At 31.0% G+C, this 24,116-nt stretch overlaps 2 protein-coding genes across 6 annotated transcripts in view; one reads left to right on the top strand and one right to left on the bottom strand.

The window, feature by feature from the left end:
- Positions 1-24,116, bottom strand: part of LOC126695431 (G-type lectin S-receptor-like serine/threonine-protein kinase At4g03230) — a 174,361-nt gene that overhangs the window by 111,232 nt on the left and 39,013 nt on the right. The gene's annotated exons all lie outside the window — the stretch shown is intronic.
- On the top strand, positions 16,922-17,937 carry LOC126695436 (uncharacterized). The gene is made up of 2 exons (XM_050392194.1): positions 16,922-17,186; positions 17,829-17,937. The coding sequence occupies exons 1-2, from the start codon at positions 16,936-16,938 to the stop codon at positions 17,884-17,886; spliced, it is 309 nt and encodes a 102-aa protein (XP_050248151.1). The 5' UTR covers positions 16,922-16,935; the 3' UTR covers positions 17,887-17,937.

The following is a 24,116-nucleotide window of genomic DNA, read 5'->3' as shown; positions in this document are numbered from 1 at the left end:
GCATGCTTCTAGATTGGATATGTGTTATCAATAAGCAAAACCTTTCCACTAAAAGTAGAAGCCAAAGAAGTATGGAAGACCCAAATGGTGAAAGATAATGTTGTATGCTGAAAGAGAAGCTCTAAGTTATTGCATTTGAAAGAGTCAGTGAAGACCTTGCATTTATAGGAAGCCCTTTTGGGTTAAGAAAAATATTTAACCGTCTTATCAAAGGCTAAAAGCATTCTCTATGGACTTTGATTCTAGCTGTGTTTTAGTTTAGTATATTGCCTCAAGAAACTAAGGTGCTTCATGGGAAAACTTTTGTTACAAACTTAATCTTTTTATTTTTGGTAATCAAATCTTATTTTCTTTCACTATTTATTGCAGATGTGTTAAGCCAATACTGGTTGTGTACTACCAGATTTATGGCACTCCAATGTACAATGCAAGATGGTAAGCTACTAAGCTGCATTTACCAAAAAAAAAAAAAAAAAAAACCCTTGGGAGCCAATCTAGACCAGCCTATCTTGTTCATTATATGAACCAAGGGAAGTGACTTAATGATTAAAGCAACAAGTTTATCAAACAATCTGTTAAATTTCCAATCCACCCACTTCACTACACATCAAATTGAGATATCGGGCATGTTGGGGTGGGCATTATGGAATGCAAGGAACATGTTTTACTTATAAGGGGAAACAGCTTCACCCAAACTAGGTAATAGATATGGCCAATCTACTGCTACAAGATTATGAGGAGACTATTGTGTATACACCAAATAGCAGCATAGAGGAGGAAAGACACCCAGCATGGGTTCAAGTGATAGTTCTTTGATTTTATTTGTCAGGGCTTTCCCGTTTAATATACCAGACCAAATCGTTCAATGGTTTTATGTGTTGCTCAATGCTTTTATACATCATTAATTGTTAGCATGTACGCCACATCAAACTGATTTTACTAGCTCTAATGATCCCTCATCTATCTCTATGTATTTTTTTTGAAAGTTAATAAAAAAAAAAAGTTTAAATTTTTACCATTTTTTTTCTATTTTACGTTGTACCAAACACTGTGAGATAAAAATATTTTCCTACAAATATTTTACATGTAAAATATTTTACCTTTGCAAATATTTTACATCAAAACAAACGGAGTTCTAATTTTTCAAAAAATATCATGTTGTTTTTGTGTCTTATGCCTATCATGCATCAATGCATGTATTTAGATTTGGCGAAATTGGAAATGGTTCTGTTACCCCCAATTCAAACCCAAAGGAAATTACCTAAACTAGCTTGAATATTTTAGGAGAAATTATACAATTCTCTGGTGAACAACGTTACTTATCCACCATTCCACTAAAAGACTCCCACTTGTTTAAAATTGCTGAGTCAATAATTAGTTTCTGTTTAAAAAAATTTCCTAATTCAGCAATTTTAAACAGGTAAAATTTTTTTAGTAGAACGGTGGACGGTGGACCACGTCACTTGTCTATTATGAAAACGTTATAATTTCTCATATTTTAGGACGTGGAGCAAAAATAGGCCGTCAACTCGTTTTTAAAGTGATTTTATTTTTATTTTATTTTTGTAAAAATGCAAAACACACTCTAAATCCATAGACCACTCTCAAAAGGGTCACAAGTTGTGGACTTTGAAACAATGACTCGCACCACGGCACCAGTACTTGAAACCGCCATGTTGTCTCAGCCACAACAACTACAATCTTCAAATCCCAAAAAAGAAGATGATCCAGATGGGAAAAATAAGGACTTTATTGAGAATTTGCAGCCTAACGTATTGGCCTTGAAGGCAGAATTGGATATGGCTCAGAGTTTCAAAGTGGACTCAGTTTCACAGAACAAGAACCTCATTGAGGAAATCTCCTCTTCTTTTATGATTTAGACCTTTTTTTGTTATTAATCGTTATTATTTTTTTTTTGTTTATAATAAAATATTCAAAAAATCATTTAAAAACAAAAAAAACAAAACAAAACGGTGCCGTTTTATATTAGCCTAACAAAATTGGATAATAAAGCCAAAGATAAAGTCTTGATTGAACTCAATTAAACAAAAGTAAAATTAGAGATACTTGAAATCAAAATAATGAAATTTAAAAAGTGAGTTTTATATTTTTGCTTTTTTATTTTTTATTTTTTACATGGATTTGATAGTAATTTAATTCATTTAGAGAATAGTTAGTATATCTCTCAAAAAAAAAAAAGAGAATAATTAGTATAATTTTAAATTTTAAACTACTTACTGTATTACTAAAAAAAAAAATGTATTATAAACTACTTACTATTTACTCAAAAAAAAATATATATTCCGTTAAAGACAGCTATTTCCGACCCAAAGATATGCAGAAAATCACAGTCAATGGAGGAGATTGGGTCCCACGCGATGGCTCCGAGTCAATCCTGACGTTCACCGTGGGCGAACGAAAAAACAAAAAAGACAAAAAACACGCTTTCAAATTCCTCCGTAAAGGCAACCCACGAAAAAAAAGATGGATATTTTTTAGCTCCGTCAAAATAAAAATAAAGCGAAAAAGTCCTTCCCACTACCCACAAGCATACGAACAATTTTTCCTTTGTTTTTGCTAGGAGAACTGGAGAAGGATTTGCATGTGAACATTCAACGATTAATTACTTGTAGTGCTATCAGCTGTGTATGACTTTGTCGGCCAAAAGTTACAAATTTGAACTTCCCCTTTGGACTTGTCCTGTATCTGGGTCCACGAAGCTTCATTTGGGAATAATATAGTGGTACCATATTTAAATCTTACCGAATCAAGCAACTACAACCACAATTCACAAAAACTACATATCAATTCCTAGATTTTGGAACCACGTATGGAGGTAGGTGTTCGAAATTCTTGTGAGTTGTGAGTCATCACACTTATGGATTTGAGAATTGTAAAGTTAAATAATGGAAGCCTCATTAGTGTCACATTGATTCTCACGCCATAATGCAATATAAGATAAATGGCCACATCTGAGAGCCTTTTTTTTTTTTTTTTCTTGATAAAAAAACTCAGTTTCTTATGAGAGCCTTGGTAGAGAAAATCCCTTCCCCTTCGTCAATTAGCCCAGTGAAATATGGCATGCCGTTGTCTCTATGACTTTCGTAGAGTTGCTTTTTTCCATCTTGATAGATAAGAGAATAAGCTAGCACATTTGTTAGTAACATATATTCTTGGCAATATTGATTTTTTAATTTGGATTAAAGAGAGTCATTACTTCTTTGACCAAGCTATTGTCCAAAATATATTTTTTTTTTCCATCTAAATACAGTTGACAATTTTTCTATATATATATCACCAAAATTACACATATTTTAAACTATTGATTTATATTTGATTTAATAATAAAGACCATTTGTGGCAATGTCAAGTAATTAGTGAATAAAGCAAACTTACATGTCACCTTTTTTTTTAGTCTTTTTAATTTGTTTTAAAAACTTATAAATCATTTAACAAAAAATTTAAAAAAGAAAAAAGAAATTGCACATTTGAAGAGAAGATCTCATGGCACCGAGCTTGTTTTCGCCAGAAACAAACCGAAATCTTGCCGGGGACAAACTTACACAATGTAAAAGTATTATTAAGAAGAAGAAATTAAAGAAGAAAGTTGAAGAAGCTGCAGTGTCTTAAGCTACAGTGGTATCGTATTGTTGTGTATATTTGTAAACTACATGTAATTTAGAGTCTGTTTGGATAGAACTTATTTTGCTGAAATTAAAAACTGAAAACTGAAAACACTGTAGCAAAATAATTTTTAAATGTGTGAATAGTATCGTGGGACCCATTTTTAATGAAAAAGTTGCTGAAAAGTGGAATTTGTGGGTCCGTGAACAGTAAATAGGACCCACTAGTGTGCATTCCACGGCTTATTTTGTTGTGAACAGTACTGAGTTTGATGAAAAGTGTACAGTGAATAGGCTGAAAAGTCAAAAACAACGGCAGAAGAAAAAAAAAAAAAAAAAAAAAAGACACAAAAACGCAAACGCAAACGCAGAAAAGTTGAATCCAAACTCTGCCTTAGTATTAGGTGATTAGTTAGTGGATGACAGCTGTTAAACTTGTAACTAACTTAGATTAGAGCGGGAAATTCTGTTAGTTGGTTAATATAGTTTGTACGTATACCTCTTGTACTGATTAATAAGTGATTATTCAATATATGAGATCATTTTGCTTTCTCACACAAATTTTATACGCAACAAAGCTTAAACAAAAAATTTTGGAAAATAAATGACCGCAAGTTGCGCTAATAGAACACTTTTGTGGGTTTGATTTTTGTGTTCTCAATTGGAAATTTAGAATTCACGATGTACTTTTTCAATGGTCAAATAAACCTATCTTACTTTACTCTCCTTCTTCCCCCTTCAATCCAAATGAACTAGCAAGGTTTACCCATCACTTATCAATTAGGTGGTCTTGCCTATGTTTGAAGTTTCTATCTTGACCATTGACGCGGTCTATTCTACGGTACTAAGTAGTAACACTGACAAGTTGCATTGACTTTGGGTCTACACTCTACAAGCCATAGATTTTTCTAAAATACCTCCAGCTCCAGGATTTAATGTATACTTTTTCTTTCTTTCTTTCTTCTTTTTTATTTTTTTTATTTTTTTTTATTTTTAATATGAAGAAGATTTTATTCTTTAAAAAACTTGAAACCCAACCAAGATCTGATTTTATTCTTCCTTTTCTCAAGTGTATATTTAGTATTTACATGTGCTTATTTACATTCGATTATGTTATTTATTGTGTGAAAGTACAACTATATTAAATTATAAATATGATACTTTAAAAAAATTTATATCCCCTTTTGTGAGGCATCTTAGTAAAAATTGTCAGATGTTTGGCAATTTTTATGAAGAGCTTTAAAGGACCGTTTTAAGTTGAAAAACTGAAATTCAAAGTTTTAGCACCAAAACTAATATAGAATTTTTTTTTTTTTTTTTTTTTTTTTTTTTTTTTGAGGAAGTAGAAATAATGAATTGAGATGCTTATTTTTCAATATAAAACTTACAAGTAAAACTCTACTTCGTACTGTAGTGCCAAACGAAACGAATAACTCTAACACTTGTTTCTCATTCCACATTTCCATATATCTCACACAAGAAAAGTAATCGTAACAATCTCCCTTTTTCAATATAAGGCCTTTATTGATACGTTGCTGTGGTGGATTATACAGTCTTTATTGTCTTGTTAATTACCAAAAAAAAAAAGACAATGAAAATTTTAAGGGGAATTATATTATTCCTCCTATAATTTACAGTTAGTTTTAAATTAAACCCTTAAATTTTGAAAATTTTCAATTAAAACCATTAATTTTTTAAATCATCTTTATTTGCCACCTAAATGACGTATTAATTAATAAAAAAACATAATGAAAATTCATATGATTAAGTTTTATATAACCAATCTATACATCACAAATGATTTCATTAGAATCACTTAAAGAATTCGGTACTCAAAAAAAAAAAAAAAAAAAAAATTAAAGGGGAAACTTAAAAAATCTTAACAGATAAATGCAAATTAATGAAGCTGCATGTGATCAATTTGTGATGTTGGTGGTTTGATTATCCTAATCCATGAATGTTTTGGAGTGGCATGCAAGACTTGAATTCTATTTCAGGTAGGATTCTATTTCCTATTTCAAGTGCATCTATATTTCCTAATTGTAATAGACTAGGATTCATAGCAATTTTGGTGCAAAGCAATCACTACTAACCAACTAGCTCTATGTATAAATAGGACATAGGTGTTGCGGCAATTGGATAGAAAAGAGTGACAAAAAATAGTGTGTGAATGGAAGAAAAGAGGCTTTCTCTTGGTTTGGTTATTTGATATTTGTGGGTTGCAATTTGGAATAGTGAGAGAGGTTTGTTGCTGCTTGGTTCTACAGTTTGGTGATTCGCTCTCTTTTGGTACGTTGCAACTTTTGGAATTGTTTTGTGGCTCTCTCTTTGATTTGTGCGCAATTCGCATTAGGTATTTGGTATTTGTATTTGGTATTTGTGAACCTTTGGTTTGTATTTGTGAGAGAGAGTTATTTGGGTGTATTTGGGATTTGGGTTTGTGAGAGTGCCTCTACACCAATTTCAATTATCCCAAATTTGTTATAGTAAATTTTGTTCGTCGTCGCCTGTGGATGTAGGCTATTGCAGAACCACGTAAATCTTGCTATTTTGTGTCTATTTTCTTTTGGATTAATTTTCTTTGTTCCTATTGTTAGTTTGAAGATCTTTCACAAGCCTAAAATATTTTCACAATCAATCTTGGTCATTTGAGCTTCTGCTATTTTACAACAAATTGGTATCAGAGCCCAAGTTCGCTACCTAGACGTTTGGATTTGTTCTCTTTGGAGATTTTGGTGATTGGTTCGTGGATCTAATTATTGGGAAGAAAGATGTCAGGTGATTCCTCTACAAAATCTTCGGCGGATTCTTCTAGAAGTCAAAGTCTTCTGCAAAACCTTTGGTAGTTAGGACGATGGTTTCTAATGCCAAATTTGAAGTAGAGAAATTTGATGGAACGAACAACTTTGGCATGTGGCAATGCGAAGTTATGGATGTCTTGGTCAACAAGAGTTGGATATTACTTTGGAAGACAAACCTAAAGGAATGTTAGACAAGGATTGGGAAAAGATTAATAGACAAGATTGTGGCATCATTCATTTGTGTTTGGCCAAGAATCAAAAGTATTTTGTTATGAGGGAGACGAATGCTAAAGAGCTTTGGAAGAAATTGGAGGACAAGTATATGACCAAGACTGTGGAGAATCATCTCTACTTAAAGAAGAAGCTCTTCTGTTTCCAATATCGTGCAGGTGTTTCTATGTCTGAGCACTTGAATTATTACAATAAAATACTTGCTGATTTGAAAATTCTGGAAGTTGATATTAGCAGTGAGGATAAAGCTCTCTTGTTATTGAATTCATTGCCTGATACTTATGATCATCTAATTACTACACTTCTGTATGGAAAAGATGAAATTAAGTTTGATGATGTGTCCAATGCTTTGACTAGTAATGAGTATCGTATGAAAGATAAGCAAGCTCAAACGGACACGATGACTAAGGCTTTGATTGTTAAGGTCATGTCTAATGATAAGAAACTCAAGAAAGATGAGTGTGCCTATTGTCACAAAAAGGGGCATTGGAAGAAAGATTGTCCTTTGTTGCAAAACAAAGACGAGAAGGATTCTAATGCAAATGTAGCACATGATTGTGATGAGGATTCTGATTTTGCATTGACTAGCTCATCATTTGTTTGCCATTCAAATGAGTGGGTTTTGGATTCAACTTGCACCTTCCATATGTGTCCCAAAAAAGAATGGTTTTACAACCTAGAAGAGTTGGAACTTGGTTCAGTCGTCATGGGTAATGATCAAACCTATGAGATTTTGGGGAAAGGTAAAATCAAGCTGAAATTGCATGATGGAACAATTCGTTTTCTGAATGAGGTTTGATATGTACCTGAATTGAAAAGGAATCTCATCTCAGTTGGTTTATTAGAATCCAAGAGTTTCAATACTGCTATGGAGAATGGTACTTTGAAGGTACAACATGGTGCTTTGGTAGTGATGATGGCCACACGTTGTAGGAACATGTATTTCCTCAAAGGGAGTACTGTTTTAGGTGGAGTAATGATTGGGTAGGTTACTTCAGACACTATTAGACATTTGGAGCATGCCAACGATAATACTTTGTTTGAGAGTGCCAAGAACTGCAAATTTGAAGTTTGTGAACCTCATGCTTTGGAGAAGCAAACTAAGGCCAAGTTTGGTACAATGGTTCATCATACTAAGGGTTTGCTTGATTATGTACACAGTGATGTATGGGAGCCTATTAAGGATACTTCTTTTGGAGGTAGGAATCACGATGTTATTTTTGGTGGTGACATGGTGATTAAGCCTTTGCACAAGTTCAAGTGTTGCTTGGACTTATTCCGTATTTGCAAATTGAATTAACCTGTAGGGACTTTGGTGGTGGCGACGAAGAAGTTTCGTTTGTGGTGATATGCACTTTGTTTTGGACTCTTATTTGGATTTGGCACCATCTTTGGGTGCATTTGGTGTCCATTGGCGGATTTGGAAGTGGTTTTGGATAGTTTGCACTTTTTTTTTTTTGTTAAGCTCTAATTGATTGAGCGCTTTGCATTAATGGTTTGATAGATGTCTTGTCAAGGTGGAGACTTGTTAAGGATTTGTATTTGGTGGTCTGCAAATGTCATTTGTGAAGTTTGATTGGATTCAAGCCAAGGTGGAGATTTGTGATGTTGGTGGCTTGATTATCCTAATCCATGAATGTTTTGGAGTGGCATGCAAGACTTGAATTCTATTTCAAGTGGGATTCTATTTCCTATTTCAAGTGCATCTATATTTCCTAATTGTAATAGACTAGGATTCATAGCAATTTTGGTGCAATGCAATCACTACTAGCCCACTAGCTCTATGTATAAATAGGACATAGGTGTTGCGGCAATTGGATAGAAAAGAGTGAAAAAAATAGAGTGTGTGAATGGAAGAAAAGTGGCTTTCTCTTGGTTTGGTTATTTGATATTTGTGGGTTACAATTTGGAATAGTGAGAGAGGTTTGTTGCTGCTTGGTTCTACAGTTTGGTGATTCGCTCTCTTTTGGTATGTTGCAACTTTTGGAATTGCTTTGTGGCTCTCTCTTTGGTTTATGCGCAATTCGTATTAGGTATTTGGTATTCGTATTTAGTATTTGTGAACCTTTGGTTTTGTATTTGTGAGAGAGTTTTATTTGGGTGTATTTGCGATTTGGGTTTGTGAGAATGCCTCTACACCAATTTGTATTATCCCAAATTTATTATAGTAAAATTTGTTCGTCATCGCCCGTGGATGTAGGCTATTGCCGAACCACGTAAATCTTAGTGTTTTGTGTCTATTTTCTTTTGGATTAATTTTCTTCGTTTCTATTATTAGCTTGAAGATCTTTCACAAGCCTAAAATATTTTCACAATCAATCTTGGTAATTTGAGCTTTCGCTATTTTACAATACAATTATGTGAGTTTAATTTGTAATAAAATACCACATGACGTTCTTGGGGTCCAGATAAGTCCAATGTTCATTTTATTTGGTTACTTTAATAATGACTATGTGAATAGTCGAATTAAAATAATTTATTATCGAAAAATCTAAGATTTTAATAGTAACTATTAAAAATTTTGGGTTTCAATTGAAACTAACTTTGTTTTTTTTTTTTGTTTTTTTTTTTTTTTTTTTTGTTTTATATAACAAAATTGAAACTAACTCTTGAACCAAGTCAAATGTAATTTTTTGAAACTTTAGCAGGTGGACCATAAGGAAATAAAAAATTACAACAGTAATAGTTTCACAACAAATCTTAAATAGTAAGTAGTTATTGTTATAATTCAAGCTTACCACTAACATGATTTTTTTAGCTAACAATAGCTATCTGCCACCTAAAATTTGTTATGAAAATATTACAAAAGTGTTGTAAACTTAACATTTCTCAATATAAATAAGCCAAAAACCAATTTCTTTTTTTCTCAAAAAAAAAAAAAAAAAAACCAATTTCTTTAGGAGCTTATTATTGGCTTATATGCGGTTCTAGTCCTAGTCACAAGAATATAATATGACAATAATCATAAAGATTATTGGGCACATGAAATTTGGTTGAATGCATGTAAAATTTCCAATGAAATTTTTGATATAATAGGAAGTCATTGCAAAATATACGGCAATCTTCCAATTGAACTGAGATACAATTTCTATTTTATATAATTTTTTTCTTATGAATTATGAATATTTTGTTTATCTATTTTACCTGTATTTAAGCTTGATCTAGCCAATTTGGACTTGGATACTTTTTGATCTATCAAGCTCATAATTTCTTTCTCTATTTCAGATGTTGAGAAGTTCGTAGAAAGTTTGGGCTATCGTTGACACGACGGTGCATGAGAGAAGAGTATTAGGATTTGTATTACAAATATGTCACACATTAGTGTTTAGTCACTTTTAGAAAATTTGATAGTTCAAAGTTGCTAAATTTCTTGTCAGTTGTAATATTCTAGGAAATTTCTTTTAGCTATTGCCTTTTTTAGAGATTAGCTAATGTTGAACTGTTTGATTTTGTTTTTGAGAGAATAGTCAATGAAATTTTAATATGTTATTGAATCTTTATGGATGTATGGTCATTATCACATATCTAGCTTGTGTATCACATATCTAGCTTGTATGTTGGGTTTGAACTTTGAAACATGACATAATGAAATTCGGGTGGTTTTCTATTGTGTGAAACTTGCTTGCAACATCCCTCATACATGAGACTATGAGAGTGTATCTCACACTTATGGAATTCACACGAATGAAATTACATTTACATGCAACAATTACTCCATAATAAATTTTTTGTGTGCTCCCTTTGCATCAGCCTATTTCCTCAATTCCTCACTATCAAAAGAAATAGTAATAATATTCTTTTAAAAAAAGAAATAATAATAATAATAATTTCCGTTTTGGACCGCAAGACTGTCAATTCGAATTCGAATGGCTAGAAACTAGAAAGAGCCTCTTATTTTAAATTTTTTTTTTTTTGGATGACTATTGCCAATTGCATTGTCCAATAGAGAAAAACTCCAATGCCCTGTAGTTTCTTGTTGGCTGAAGAAACTAACTCATTGCGAGGAAAATTATTAGGTACTCCTGGAGTATTATAAATGCGTACTCCCCCTTTATATAAATGGTGGATTTCACCATGAATTTAATTAGTAGAACCCACCATTCATATGAAAGGAGGGAGTACGCATTTATAGTACTCTAGGAGTACACAATAATTTCCCCTCTGGCGAAACCAACCAAGAAAATTAAAATTAAAACATAAAATAACTATGGATGTTTCTGATAACGTCTATCTAAAACGTGTGTGATGTCCAAAAGCTCACTTTCTAGCCACATCCTAGGCAACATAGTATTAGTATATTCAGAATAATATCATTCATTTTCCACTACCATTGCGCCATGCTTTTAAACAATTAATGGTGCATTCTTTACGCACAGTAACAAACAAATTATACAATGGACAAAGATGTAGTGACAACTAAAACAATTATTTGTACAAATCTGCAATGTGCCATGCCATGTAATGGTGCCTTTTTTCTTACACAACAATGTAGAGGTGCTAAGTGCTTAAAAGACTAAGCAGGCAAAAAAGTCTGTTAATTCACTGTGATGAGTCCAGTTTCGACATAGCCTCTCTACAAAAGAAATTAAAGAACATCTGCTCACAAGTCACAACCAAAGATCTACCTCCTTCCTATCCTGTGTCGCAATGCATACTGAATTTTATTCTGCAATGCAAATTATAATACTCCGAGATATGAGAGAGAAAAGGCATAAAAAGAACACTCCTCACACCTTAAATGTCATTGGTATTTCACACTTTACAATTGAATACTTTCATCCAACTTTACATGCAACATTGATCATACCTTTGTACTGACAATAATGAATAAAAAAACAAATCAATTGGGACGGTCATTTTCCATATATCTCACACAAGAAAAGTAATCGTAACAATCTCCCTTTTTCAATATAAGGTCTTTATTGATACGTTGCTGTGGTGGATTATACAGTCTTTATTTTCTTGTTAATTACCAAAAAAAAAAAAAAAGACAATGAAAATTTTAAGGGGAATTATATTATTCCTCCTATAATTTACAGTTAGTTTTAAATTAAACCCTTAAAATTTGAAAATTCTCAATTAAAACCATTAATTTTTTAAATCATCTTTATTTGCCACCTAAATGACGTATTACTAACAAAATATAATGAAAATTCATATGATTAAGTTTTATATAACCAATCTATACATCACAAATGATTTCATTCAAATCACTTAAAGAATTTTGGTACTCAAAAAAAAATTTTAAAAGAGGAAACTTAAAAAATCTTGACAGATAAATGCAAATTAATGAAGCTGCATGTGATCAATTATGTGAGTTTAATTTGTAATAAAATACCACATGACGTTCTTGGGGTCCAGATAAGTCCAATGTGCATTTTATTTGATTACTTTAATAATGACTATGTGAATAGTCGAATTAAAATAATTTATTATCGAAAAATTAAATAATCTATGATTTTAATAGTAACTATTAAAAATTTTGGGTTTCAATTGAAACTAACTTTGTTTTTTTTTTTTTTTTTTTTTTTTTACTTATATATATATATATATATATATAACAAAATTGAAACTAACTCTTGAACCAAGTCAAATGTAATTTTTTGAAACTTTAGCATGTGGACCATAAGGAAATAAAAAATTACAACAACAATAGTTTTACAACAAATCTTAAATAGTAGGTAGCTATTGTTATAATTCAAGCCTACCACTAATATGTAATCTAACAATAGATTTATTAAAATTCATATCGAATTAAGAAATATAGGGTTGAGTTCGAGTTACACCTGACGAAATTCTAAAAAAATGTTATACTACCCAATAACTTATTACTAAATTCATATTTTGAAAATCCAACTGTTAGATTACATATTCTATATAATCTTAACATGTATGCCAATTTAAGATAATGCATAAAAGATTTGACAATTCAACTGTTGTGAAAACTTTGTGATAATTTGTTGTATTGTAATACAATTTATAATTTTTATTTTATAAAATTCCTTCCACGATAGACACGTATCCCATCAAGCCACCTTTTACTTTAATTTATTTATTTTTACTTCTCCTTTTTTTTCTCAACCACACGTTCACCCTTACACTTATCTTATCCCAACCTTTCTGCTTCTCCTTTCTCAACTTTTAAAATTTTTATGTTATCTCGTATGAAACTCTTGGCTCAACTTCCTTGTCTTCTATTTTTTTTTTCACAGCTTTCTTTTCTAACTCAGTTCGTCTCCTCCTTGATTTCCCCTCCATCAACCCAGTTCGTCTCCCTCAAAAAAATTTTATGTTCTCCCATATGTTCTTATGGGTTTTTTTTTTTGGATGTACTGATGTAGTTGTTTTCTTGTGAAATGGGTTTTTTTTTTTGATCTACTGATACTTTGTTGTTTCCTGAGGATTGTAATTTTAGTTTTTTTATTTTTTATATATATATTTATTTATGTTTGTTGTTTCCTGTGAGAGGGTTGTGATTTCAGTTTTTTCTTTTCTGTAAAATGTTTGTTGTTGTTTTCCTGTGAAAGACGCATGAATTTTCAAATTTTCCTGTGTGAGATGCTTGACTAAGCTTGAGTTAGTGAGAGACGTGAAAAAAGGTATTTTGTTCTTTTGCTCAATTTTCTTTTTTCCTATAAGACTGACCCACATCTGATAAAAAGACACATAAAGTTGTGTAAAAGACTACAAAAAAGTTAAGTATTAACGGGCACAATTAACACCATTTTTATTATTATAGATTTTGTTAATATGTATCTTAAGGATATACATTATTTTTTATTTTTAGAAACATTTTTCGTGAAAGTTGAAAAAATATTAACAGTGTTTTTAATATCAAGTCAGACATCAGACTTTCGCTGGCCATGGTGTGAGAATTTAGCGCCTTAATTCGACAAAAAAAAAGTTGAAAGATCAAACTCCGATGTGGATGTGATGGTTGAGACCAACATCCAATTGGTGCGAGAATTTCCTAAAAGATGAGGAAAGTTAATAAAACCCAACTCTGGTAGCTGGATTTGGTTGAAGTCAACATTTAGTTTTTAAATCTTCTCAACTACAATGTTCAGTATTTAACTTTATCAAAAAAAAAAAAAAAAATGTTCAGTATTTAACAATTGTCCTGAAAAACTCCTTGACAGAATGGACCGTGGACATAAATGAATGTCTCCAGAATTGTTCAACAATCGCAATAAGTGCTCAAAACCAAACTTCATGTCAGTTTCAAAAAAAAAAAAAAAAAAAAAAAAAAAACCAAACTTCATGTCAAGGTCAGAATTCAGATACATCCTTTTTCTAAAATCAAATCAAGGGTTGAAGTCAACATTTAGGTCCGTTTAGTAGATGAATTTGTATAATGTTGTTTGAGTTTTTTTAATTACATGTAGATAAAAAAATGGGTGAAAATATATGGAATGTTGTTTAAAAAATATGAAAATGTGTGTTTGAGTTACTCTACCTGCCTTAGTTTTTAAATCTTCTCAACTACAATGTTCAGTATTTAACAATTGTCCTGAAAAACTTCTGACATAATGGACCATAGACGTAAATGAATGTCTCCAGAATTGTTCAACAATTGCTGAAAACCAAACTTCATGTCAAAGTCAGAATTCAGATACATCCTTTTTCTAAACTCAAATCAAGGAGTAAAGCAAATTCAGATACATCACCTAATTAACTTGAAGAATGTTCTCATTATAGACGATATTACAACATTAAAGAAGATGATTAAGCACATTTATATTCAAGTCACACCTCAACCAGTATTCTAAGAAGTTCAGGGACTAGCAAACATGACAACAAGTTTTATAAGGCTCTCTTGATTGTGTTTTTTTTTTTTTTTTTGAAAGTCGGAATAAGTTGATAGATATCAACATCCACACAAGGGAGTCCAAATCTTTTATCACTCTTTCTACTCCATTATATACTCCACAAATAAAAACATGCCACATATCCATCTTTTTTATTAAATACTAAATTTATGTCTTCTATTATTTCAATTATCTAAATATGTTGGGTTATTTATTTATTTATTTTAGGAAATTGAAATAATAGAAGGCATAAATTTAGAATTTAATAAAATAAATGAACATGTGGTATGTTTTGATTTGTAGAGTATATAGTGGACATGGAAGAGTAGGATAGAAGATTTGGACTCCATACAAGGCGTCTTCACCTCTATTAAGTGTTATAACTCTAGACATAACTTCAAGAAGATGAGAGAAATTTTTTAGCCAAGCAATATGGCAACAAATAAATTACCATATGGAGAAATGGATCAAACTCAATACTTTATGTTTTGATAAGCTATTATGAGACTGTGAATTTCATCATTTAATTATAAATCTAAAAAAAATCTAGGTTCTAGAAAAAATTTATTCTTGTATGCAAATAAAGTGGTGCAGCTATGATTTCACTTTAGGAAGGGAAAAACTAAATAAAAAACAAATAAAGTTTTTAATTTTCCCCAAAAAAAATTAATAAAGATTTTAATAATTAAATAATACTTATTTTAATTTACCGAAGAGTTTTAATTATCAATAGGAATTCAATTAGACTTTAATTAAATTATAACCCTATATTAAGTTTTTAAATTAATAATTAAAATTTTTTAATTAAAAAGAATAAAAATAAATACATAATATGGTTTGATAACTTTAAATACATAATTATGCATCTTGTCCAATTTTGGTACATAGTGGGATTGACTCTTTCTTTTGGCTATTTAGACAATTGCCTAAGGCTTCAAATGGAAGAACATCTCATGAGTCATGACTTTAGTTTTATAAAATAATACAATAATTGAAGAATATATCAAATATATTTCATATAGACTTTCTTTTAAAAAAAATATTAGAAAGTGGTCGATTTTTTACTTAAGAAGAAAACCGTATACCTTTGTGTGCACTATTAGCCTATTATGGCTTGAATTTTTAGGTTCATTATGTTAGGTTCTAGAACTGACAAATTTGATGTAACAAATAATGTGTCCAAGAGGGCCGTAACTAATGTAACTCAAAGAAATTGATGAACTAAAGGTTTTGTCAAGTGAAAGCTAGATTCACTTGACTGGTCATTATAATTAGACTGAAATTTCACTAGATTCTCGCTCGATCCTCGCTAGTAAGATAACGAAAATCTTATTCCTAATTCCTGTCAGAGACTAATTCGTGTTGATTTTTAACTTGCTAATGTAGATAGCCTCTCAAGCACAAATTTATGGGTGAGGGAGGATGCCATGTCTAGCATCAAATAATTTCAAGAGAGACCATATAGGTATAGGGGACAGATGTTGATCCCAATGATTAAGAGACCAATGTTGATCCTGTGAATTTAGGAGACAAAGGTCACTCATATGGATTCAAGAGACTAATGTCGATCGTTTCTATTTAGGAGACTAATGGAGATCTTATGGATTGTAATTTGTAAGAATAAGGCATGAGATTTGGAATGAAAATTTATTCTGTGACTGATTTTTTTAATACACTTTTTGTGACTCTATTTTTTTTCTCCTGTATTTTCTTTGTCAAATCATGATGTTGCAAAACAAGACTGGCCTTTTTAACCAAAAAGTACCAAGATCATTAAATCTTTGTAAATAAAATTTCCACTTAGTTTAAGAATGCAAGGTTGAATCTTTTAAAAGCAACAAAAGGAATTGAATAATGGGTGAGTATTGACGAGAGTTGTCACTTGTCAATGGCAGAAAAATCAATCTTGATGTCTGTTTGAAAGTCAAAATGAGATGATAAAAATTTATTTCGGAATGAAGAAAAGTGGCAATATCTGGACTCACGAGGCCAATGAAGTTAAGGTAGTCAATACCATATCGGTACCGGCCGTATCAACAGGTATGTACCGTATCAATATGTATATCGGTATCGAAACATCAACGTTTCGTACCGGTTTAAATATCGACCATACCGGTCATGTACCAACCATACCGGTCAATTTCGGACAGTACCGGCCAGTACAGAATTTTTTTTTTTTTTTTTTTTTTTTTTTTTTTTTTTTATGTTTTGTAATTTTTGAATTTTTTGTTAGGGCAGAATAGTAATTTATTTGTATTAACTTATCTATATATATATATATATATATATATAAAACCGAAACCTCTGCTAGCTCCACAATTTTTCATGTCAGCATTTTTTTTTTTTTTAATTTTTAAATATGGTTTTGTTCTTTTTATAAAAAAAAAAAATATATATATATATATATATAGTCTCCGTCTATTAATAAGCGACTTTAAGTTTTTCTATCGATCTCTCTCTCTCTCACACACAATGGCTGACAACGCCACTGCCACCACCACCACGACAGTGCCACTGCCTCAAGAAAACACCACGGCGGCAGTTGCTGCTCCGCCGTCGCCACCGCCACAAGAAATCCCCGTTCCAAAGACGGAGATGAAACGCTGGGTGACGAAGAAGACGACGAGCCTTTGGAGGACACAGCTACAGCAGGACAAAGTCGCCGCCGAACTCAACGTCGAGGCCTTAACCATCGACGACACCAAAACGCTCACATCACTGCGGTACCATCAATCTCTCACATCACCAAGATTTGAATTTCTTTATTTCCCTGATCCTAATTAGGGTTTCGATCAACTTAATACCTTTGCTGCTACTTTTTGTTAAAATATAATAAAGTACTAATTTTGATTATAGTTTGAGATCCTGATTTGAATTTCTTTATTTGCCTGATCCTAATTAGGGTTTCGATCAACTCAATACCTTTGCTGCTACTTTTGGTTAAAATATATTAAAGTACTGATTTTGATTATAGTTTGAGATCCTAATTAGGGTTTTGAATCTTTATCATTGATATTAATTTTTGTTTTGATGCTTATACAATGTGGCAAGAGATATAGTGTTCTATAGTTTTAATTCCTATTATTATGTTACTTGGAACATGAATGCAGAAACACATATGTATAGTTGAATCTGTCAAAAGAACTTCTGAAGGATTTATAAATTGAGATGAAATTCCAGAAGCCAAGTAAAATTCAAGCTATTAGTTTGCCCATGATTTTGACTCCTCCCCATAAGGATTTGATAGCCTAGGCACATAATGGTTTTTCTGTCAATTTAAGGATTTCGTTTTTAATTAGGTTTTTCTGTCAATTTAGGGATTTCAATTCCTAATCCCTTTTTCTCTCTATTCATTTTTGTTGAAGTCAGGGAAACACTCATAGAAAATTAAATTCTACAAGTTTTGTAAGAAAGTGGAGATAGTATTGAAGAGGCTCCCAACTGTCAAAATCTGACAACAATCCTACAGGTTTTGCTTTATTTTGCTATCTAGGTTTTTTAGCACATCTGATTTAGCTTAGCTTAATCGTATGTTTGATTAAATAATTATTTGGGCACCTAAAACGTCAGCCTTCTTTGTCTCCACTCAGTCCCCTATTTTTTTTTTTTTTTTTCAAACCTTCATGTTTATTTTTGTGTTGTTCCTTCCTTGCAACAACAAAGCGGGTTTCATTCTTAATTTTTGTTCTTCCATTCACTTTTATTTAGATTTAATATTCCTGATTAATTTCTGCTTTTTTATTGCCTTTCTCTTCAGTCTTTTCCTCCATTCGAATCAAGGTTAAAGGTATGGTATTCGTTTGCCTTTGTACTAAATTTCTGAATTTTTTTTAGTATAGGGTTAACTATTTGTCTATGTACATCTAATTTCTAAATATTGTAGTGTTCTCTTTACATTTAAAGAACTCATGAAACTCAATTTGAATTGGTACTTATCATGTATAAATAATTTTTTTTTTGAATTTTTAGTAATTAATAATTGCATTGGTATGCTGTTGAGACACATAATCCAAATAAAATTGTAAAAGTGTCATGAAGGTTGGTTGAATTTTACTCTATTTTAATGATCATGTTGATTATGTGTGCTTTACCTATAAACAATTGCATTGTTGTATCTTCTGGAGTTTTATTTTTATAGACTTAACTTGAATGTTTTAAAGCTAGAACTGACATGAGCACATTAACCATCCTGCCCCAGGAGGCAGATTTCATAATAGCTGAATCTCCAAGTTCTAAGTCTTTTTACTATGAAATCTTAAGTAAGTGACCAGGAAGACAGGGAAAGCCTTGAAACAGCAAACATATATGATTGGTAGTATTTAAAACATGAGCATTAAGAACCTTGGTTCTCAAATCTTCTTATTTATACCAGGTTAACTTGATTAACAATACTGGGGATTATGACATGTTCTAATTCTACACCTAATTACATACACATCTGTGGGATTTTTTTTTTTTTTTAATATCATTATTGGTTTATTTAAGTTTAATCTAAACTGTATATGTAATACTATGGCTCTATTTGGATTTTGAAGTATTATAGCTTATTACCAGAAGTATTTGCTATATAAAATGCAAAAATTGCATGTATTGCCCAAACTTATGCTAAATTTAATTTTTACTCTTCAGCTTGCTTTACTTTTGTAAATTAAAGGGTTTAGGGGTTTATCTAACAAACTAAGTCTTGAGTCTAAATATTCAGAGGATAAATGATTTTCACAGCAAGTAGGACTTCATTTCTGATTGTAGTTGCTGTTGGATTCATATGTTATTTGTACTGCTCATTTTGCATCTATGTTCATCAAATTTTCACTTGCTTTGAACTTCTCCAATCCCAAAACAAAGAGAGAAGGAATGAAAATTCCACTAACATGAGCACCAGCCTAAGCACCATCTTTACCAGTTACAACTCCAGCTTCCAATTCAATATCACAAATTCTGCCAACACAGATGGAATGATATCAAAATTTGATTGATCCAGATAGGCTTTTCAGTTTTTTATGATGGGTTTTGCTTGGTTTTGTATTTTGTATTATGCATAATTGGTTGTTGTACATTTGGTTGGAGTCAGTGATACGCTATTGTTATGATGAATATTTGTGCATAGTACTTTCAAATGATCATCTAAACAACATTTACAAGCAATAAAATTTTAGTGTTTAAACAATTTACAATTATTAACGCATGATAGATAACATTATTCTAACAGTAAGACTCCAACATTACTTCTTTTTTTTTGTTTTATTTTTTATTATAGATTAAAAGTTCTGCTTTTAAACATAATTGTCATTGAACTGTTCATGCTCTTTTCCCAGTTAATTGAAGTACTTTTATTAATTTATTGTCAATATTCCTTCCCAAATTCAGAGCCCAGATTCTATTCCCAGAATTCTCTTAAAATAGTAGTGTCTAAATACAATATAATTTTACCTTTTAGGGTAAAAACAACTTCAGAAAAAATAGCAATATTCATAAATAACAACAAATCCAATTTGGGAAGTCAAAATAGCCATAACTCACCCAGATATATCACATGATTTTTTTTTTTTCATGATTGGTCCTGCATGATGGTCACACTTCACATGTCAATTGTCAAATAATTGTACATTATATGCATGACTATATTTGAGGAATACTATAATCTCAGCTGCTTACAAATATGATATTTAAGATGTATATGTTATGGCCTATCTTAAACCTCAAATGAAATGGAATTGTATTGTGTTTTGGTTTAGGTTCTTTAAATTTGGGTTTAGATATGATTTAGGTCTGGGTATTTTGATTGGATTGGATTGGATTGGATTGCATTCAGGTTTTGGCTTAGATTCGGTTTGAGTAAGAAATTTGGGTTAGAATTGTTTTTAATATCAGTTATCTGTGTTAGATTTGGTATTTCTTTTGGATATTTGGGTTAAATTTGTTTTGAGTGTGTCTTGGCTCCAAAGAGAAATCTCTGGAGATCTTCATGGATTGATTTAGTTCTGAAGAACATAGATTCATGTTACCAAAAAATAAAGCTCTATTTGCCATTTCATTTATGCCGTTTTTAATTTTTTTGTTGAAATATATTCCCCTCTTTATATTTTCATTTCCCATGTTTCTTTTCTACCATTGTTGTCAAGTTTTCTCAGTATATATTTTTCTAAAATTAAAGTTTTTCCTGGGTTATGATATAAAGGCCATGTTGTTCACATATCACAATGAGTAGGTCAATTTTATTATTAAATTGTATTTCGTTAGTATACACACACACTCTGTAATGTTAGAGATGAGTTTTGTCATATTTGATCAACGAGGCTAATAATGCAAACTTTGCATCTGAATTGGATTTCCATTTCTACTTTAGTATGTCAAATATTTGAGCTTCAAGTCTCAATATCTATTTATTTCAATTTTTTGTTTAATGATGTGCTCTGCCTGTTTGTTAAAAGAACTGAGTCAATAAATTTTTCAGAAATTGTTGTTTCCTTTATGGCATGAGATTAACAATATGAACTATTTGAACTACCCTTTATTCTTTTGTTATGGAATTCTTGTTTTAAATTTTAATGCATCTTAATTTGTGATAATATCTTGCTATCTTGGAGGGTTAGTCATGTTGTGCAAGTCCACTAGATTCACCAAGTACATTCTCATGTTTGTAAGATTTCAACTTTTTTTTTTTTTTTAAATCTGAATTTTAAAAATCGTTCACTGGGTGAATTACTAAATACTCCTCAATGTCATTTTGTCTTTGTAAGTGCATCAAAAATCTAACAAAGAGGTACTTAAGAAGATTTTTGACTTCGTGAGAAAGATAGAAAGAATTCAGGTAATTTCAAATGTAGTTAATCCAGGTGATTTAGGTTTCAGTACTACTTCAAACATGATTTACATATGATCTATAAAAGACTTTGTCTGGCCTTCCACTGCAACAAAAATCCAAACCAACATAATTTTTTGCTCCCAAAAACACCATCTAAACTAAAACAGGTATTTTGGTTGGATTGATTTTGAACTTATGGTCTTTCAAAAATGGCATTAAATATGATTAGTTTTGGGTATTCTGGTCGGATTGATTTTAAATCTTTGATTTTTATTTCTAGGTTAGATTTTGTTTTGATAAAGGTATTTGGTTAGAATTTGCTATCTTTAGGATATTTGTGTCACATTTGGTTTGCTTTTTTGTTTAGAGTATTTGGGTTAATGGGTTTTGGGTATTTTTCAATGATGTTTTTAAAATAGAGAAAAAGAAACACAATCATGCCTTTCTTTTCCTTTTTCTTAAGAGATGGGAATGGTGACAATCTTTAAGTTTGGAAGACCCTAGATATTTTTTTCTTCAATGATGGTTACCAATTCCTGTAGATAACCATAAGTCCATAAGGCTCATTAAAAATTCTCTGGGCTTGAGTTTAATGGTAGAGTGAATTACGTCCATGGAAATAATAGTGATTTTAATGATTCAATGTGAGTGTGTGTATATATATTTTATCCTTACTGTGTTTGTTTAATCCATATAATCATGTTAAAATTAGAGATATACACATGTTTTGATCCTTGCCACTTTGAAATGTACATATATATTCTTGATTGCCATTTTGATTTATAGCTGATATTTCTGCTATAATTGTTAAAATTATGCTATAAACTTGATTTTATTGTGCTTTGCTAAGTTTGATGCTGAAATAAGCTTTATTCTGAATTACTGTACTATCGGTATATAGAAAAAGGCATATAAGAATATTTTGGGTTCAGGCTTACTGCTTATGTCCTTCGTATAATAGTAGAATGAAATAATGTTTGTAGATATTGATTTAAAGGTGATTGCTTTTGCTTTCTCTTGAAAAAAAGTTTCAGTGCATATGGTGGTATCTTGAATCTACCTATTCAATTCTTATTTAGTTTCTTTTCTTTATGTTGCATTCATTTCTTAAGTTGTATTGTAGCCATTGTAATTTGATATTGAGGTTAACATAGTTCTATGGTGCATAGGCTTATATAAAATGTGAGTACTTTTTTTTTTCTCAATGGATTTTCTTGCCTCATATTTTATTTTAAGTTCATAAATTGATGTATTATGTGATTATACCATTTAGTTGAGTTATGATGCCAGCAATTTATTCTGTTTGTATTCTATTATTGTATTTATGAACTAAATGAGTTATGATGCTAGCAATTTGCTGCCATGGAACTCATTTGACTAAAGCAAATAAAATTTGAGCTGACAATTTTTTCTTTTAATGTTTCCCTTTTTAGGTGTATCTCTTGAACCTATTTGGTTTCCAGTTAATTGGAAATGTTCATAGTTTTGCATAATACTACATTCATAAATCCAACATATCAGATGAGGCGCTTTAGAAAAATTGGAGTCATCACTGTAATGGATGGGCTAATTCATGAAATGCGCCCAGTTTAAATTTTTTTATTTTATTTTTTTATTGATGTAAGTTGCGTAAGCTTTTTGTTGTAAAATTGGTAGTACCTTTAGCATTTTCCATATGTTCTTACGTTTCAATGCTTTGATTGGGGAGTTTTGTTTTGTGTGCTAATATTTTGGATGGGAATGATTATACATGGGGAATTATTATTGCAAAACTGGTAGAAGCACATGGTAGATTAATGTTATGCTTTATTTTGAAGCAAATAAAAAGAAGATGCGCTAAATAGGTTTGGTTTGAGGATAAGAAATATATAAATATATATATATATATATATATATTTTTTGCTAGAAGGGTAAAGATTGTTGAGGGATTGAGATAGTATCAAAAACTACAAGTGTGTTCCAAGATTAACTATCCCGTGCATCGCACGGGTTAGCGACTAGTTAGTATTATTTGTTTTCTTAGTATGCAATGGTAACTTTTAAGCTTTCTATTTTTTATATTGTGTTTTTTTTTTTTAATTGATACTAAAGTTTGAAACAATGAATAATTAGTTCTGAATTTAGGAAATATTTTATGGTAAACTTTTATATTTATTATAATATATATATATATATATACACACACATACATATATATATATATATATATATTTATTTATTTATTTATAAATAAATAAAATAGTAGTAAACTCGAAACGGTACACCGATATTGACCGATATCCGAAATATATCGTACCACTGGCCAAACCGATACAGACTCCGGTACGGTATTGACTTCCTTGCAACGAAGGAAACATGTTATTAATATATGAGGTTGATGGATATGAGTTCTTTATTACCATTGAATTCATATCTTTTGATAAATTGCTGTTAGAAGGGGAGTCGTATTGGTTGTCCAAAACAATTTTAGCTGTTTACTGCTAGATGCTGGTAACTTTGACTAACTACTGAATGCATCTTGTGCTTTGACTTATTAATTGGTTTATTATTCGTTTTCTTCTTAAGAAGCTAATACTTGGGCCAAATTAAGACCAGTTTTTGGGGCACTTGTCTGTAAAATTATATTCTTTTGGGCTTTGGGCTGGTCACTTCTTTTGGCAGGTATAGAGTTCTGCTAGTCATTGAAAAATTTGGTCACTTTTGGGCTTTCTACTTGTCTTAAATTTCCCAACAATAAGTTGTGCTGAACTGACAGAGATCAATATGACACTAACCTAAAGAAGATACATGTGCAGGTCGCCAAACTCACTCCACTACAAGTATTCAGAAAAGTCTTTCAATCTGACAC

The sequence above is a fragment of the Quercus robur genome, chromosome 8 (genome assembly GCF_932294415.1).
Source record: "Quercus robur chromosome 8, dhQueRobu3.1, whole genome shotgun sequence".
In the NCBI taxonomy this organism is placed as follows: domain Eukaryota; kingdom Viridiplantae; phylum Streptophyta; class Magnoliopsida; order Fagales; family Fagaceae; genus Quercus; species Quercus robur.
Note: the sequence above shows the minus strand (reverse complement) of the source record. Positions and strands in the feature narration are given on the sequence as shown.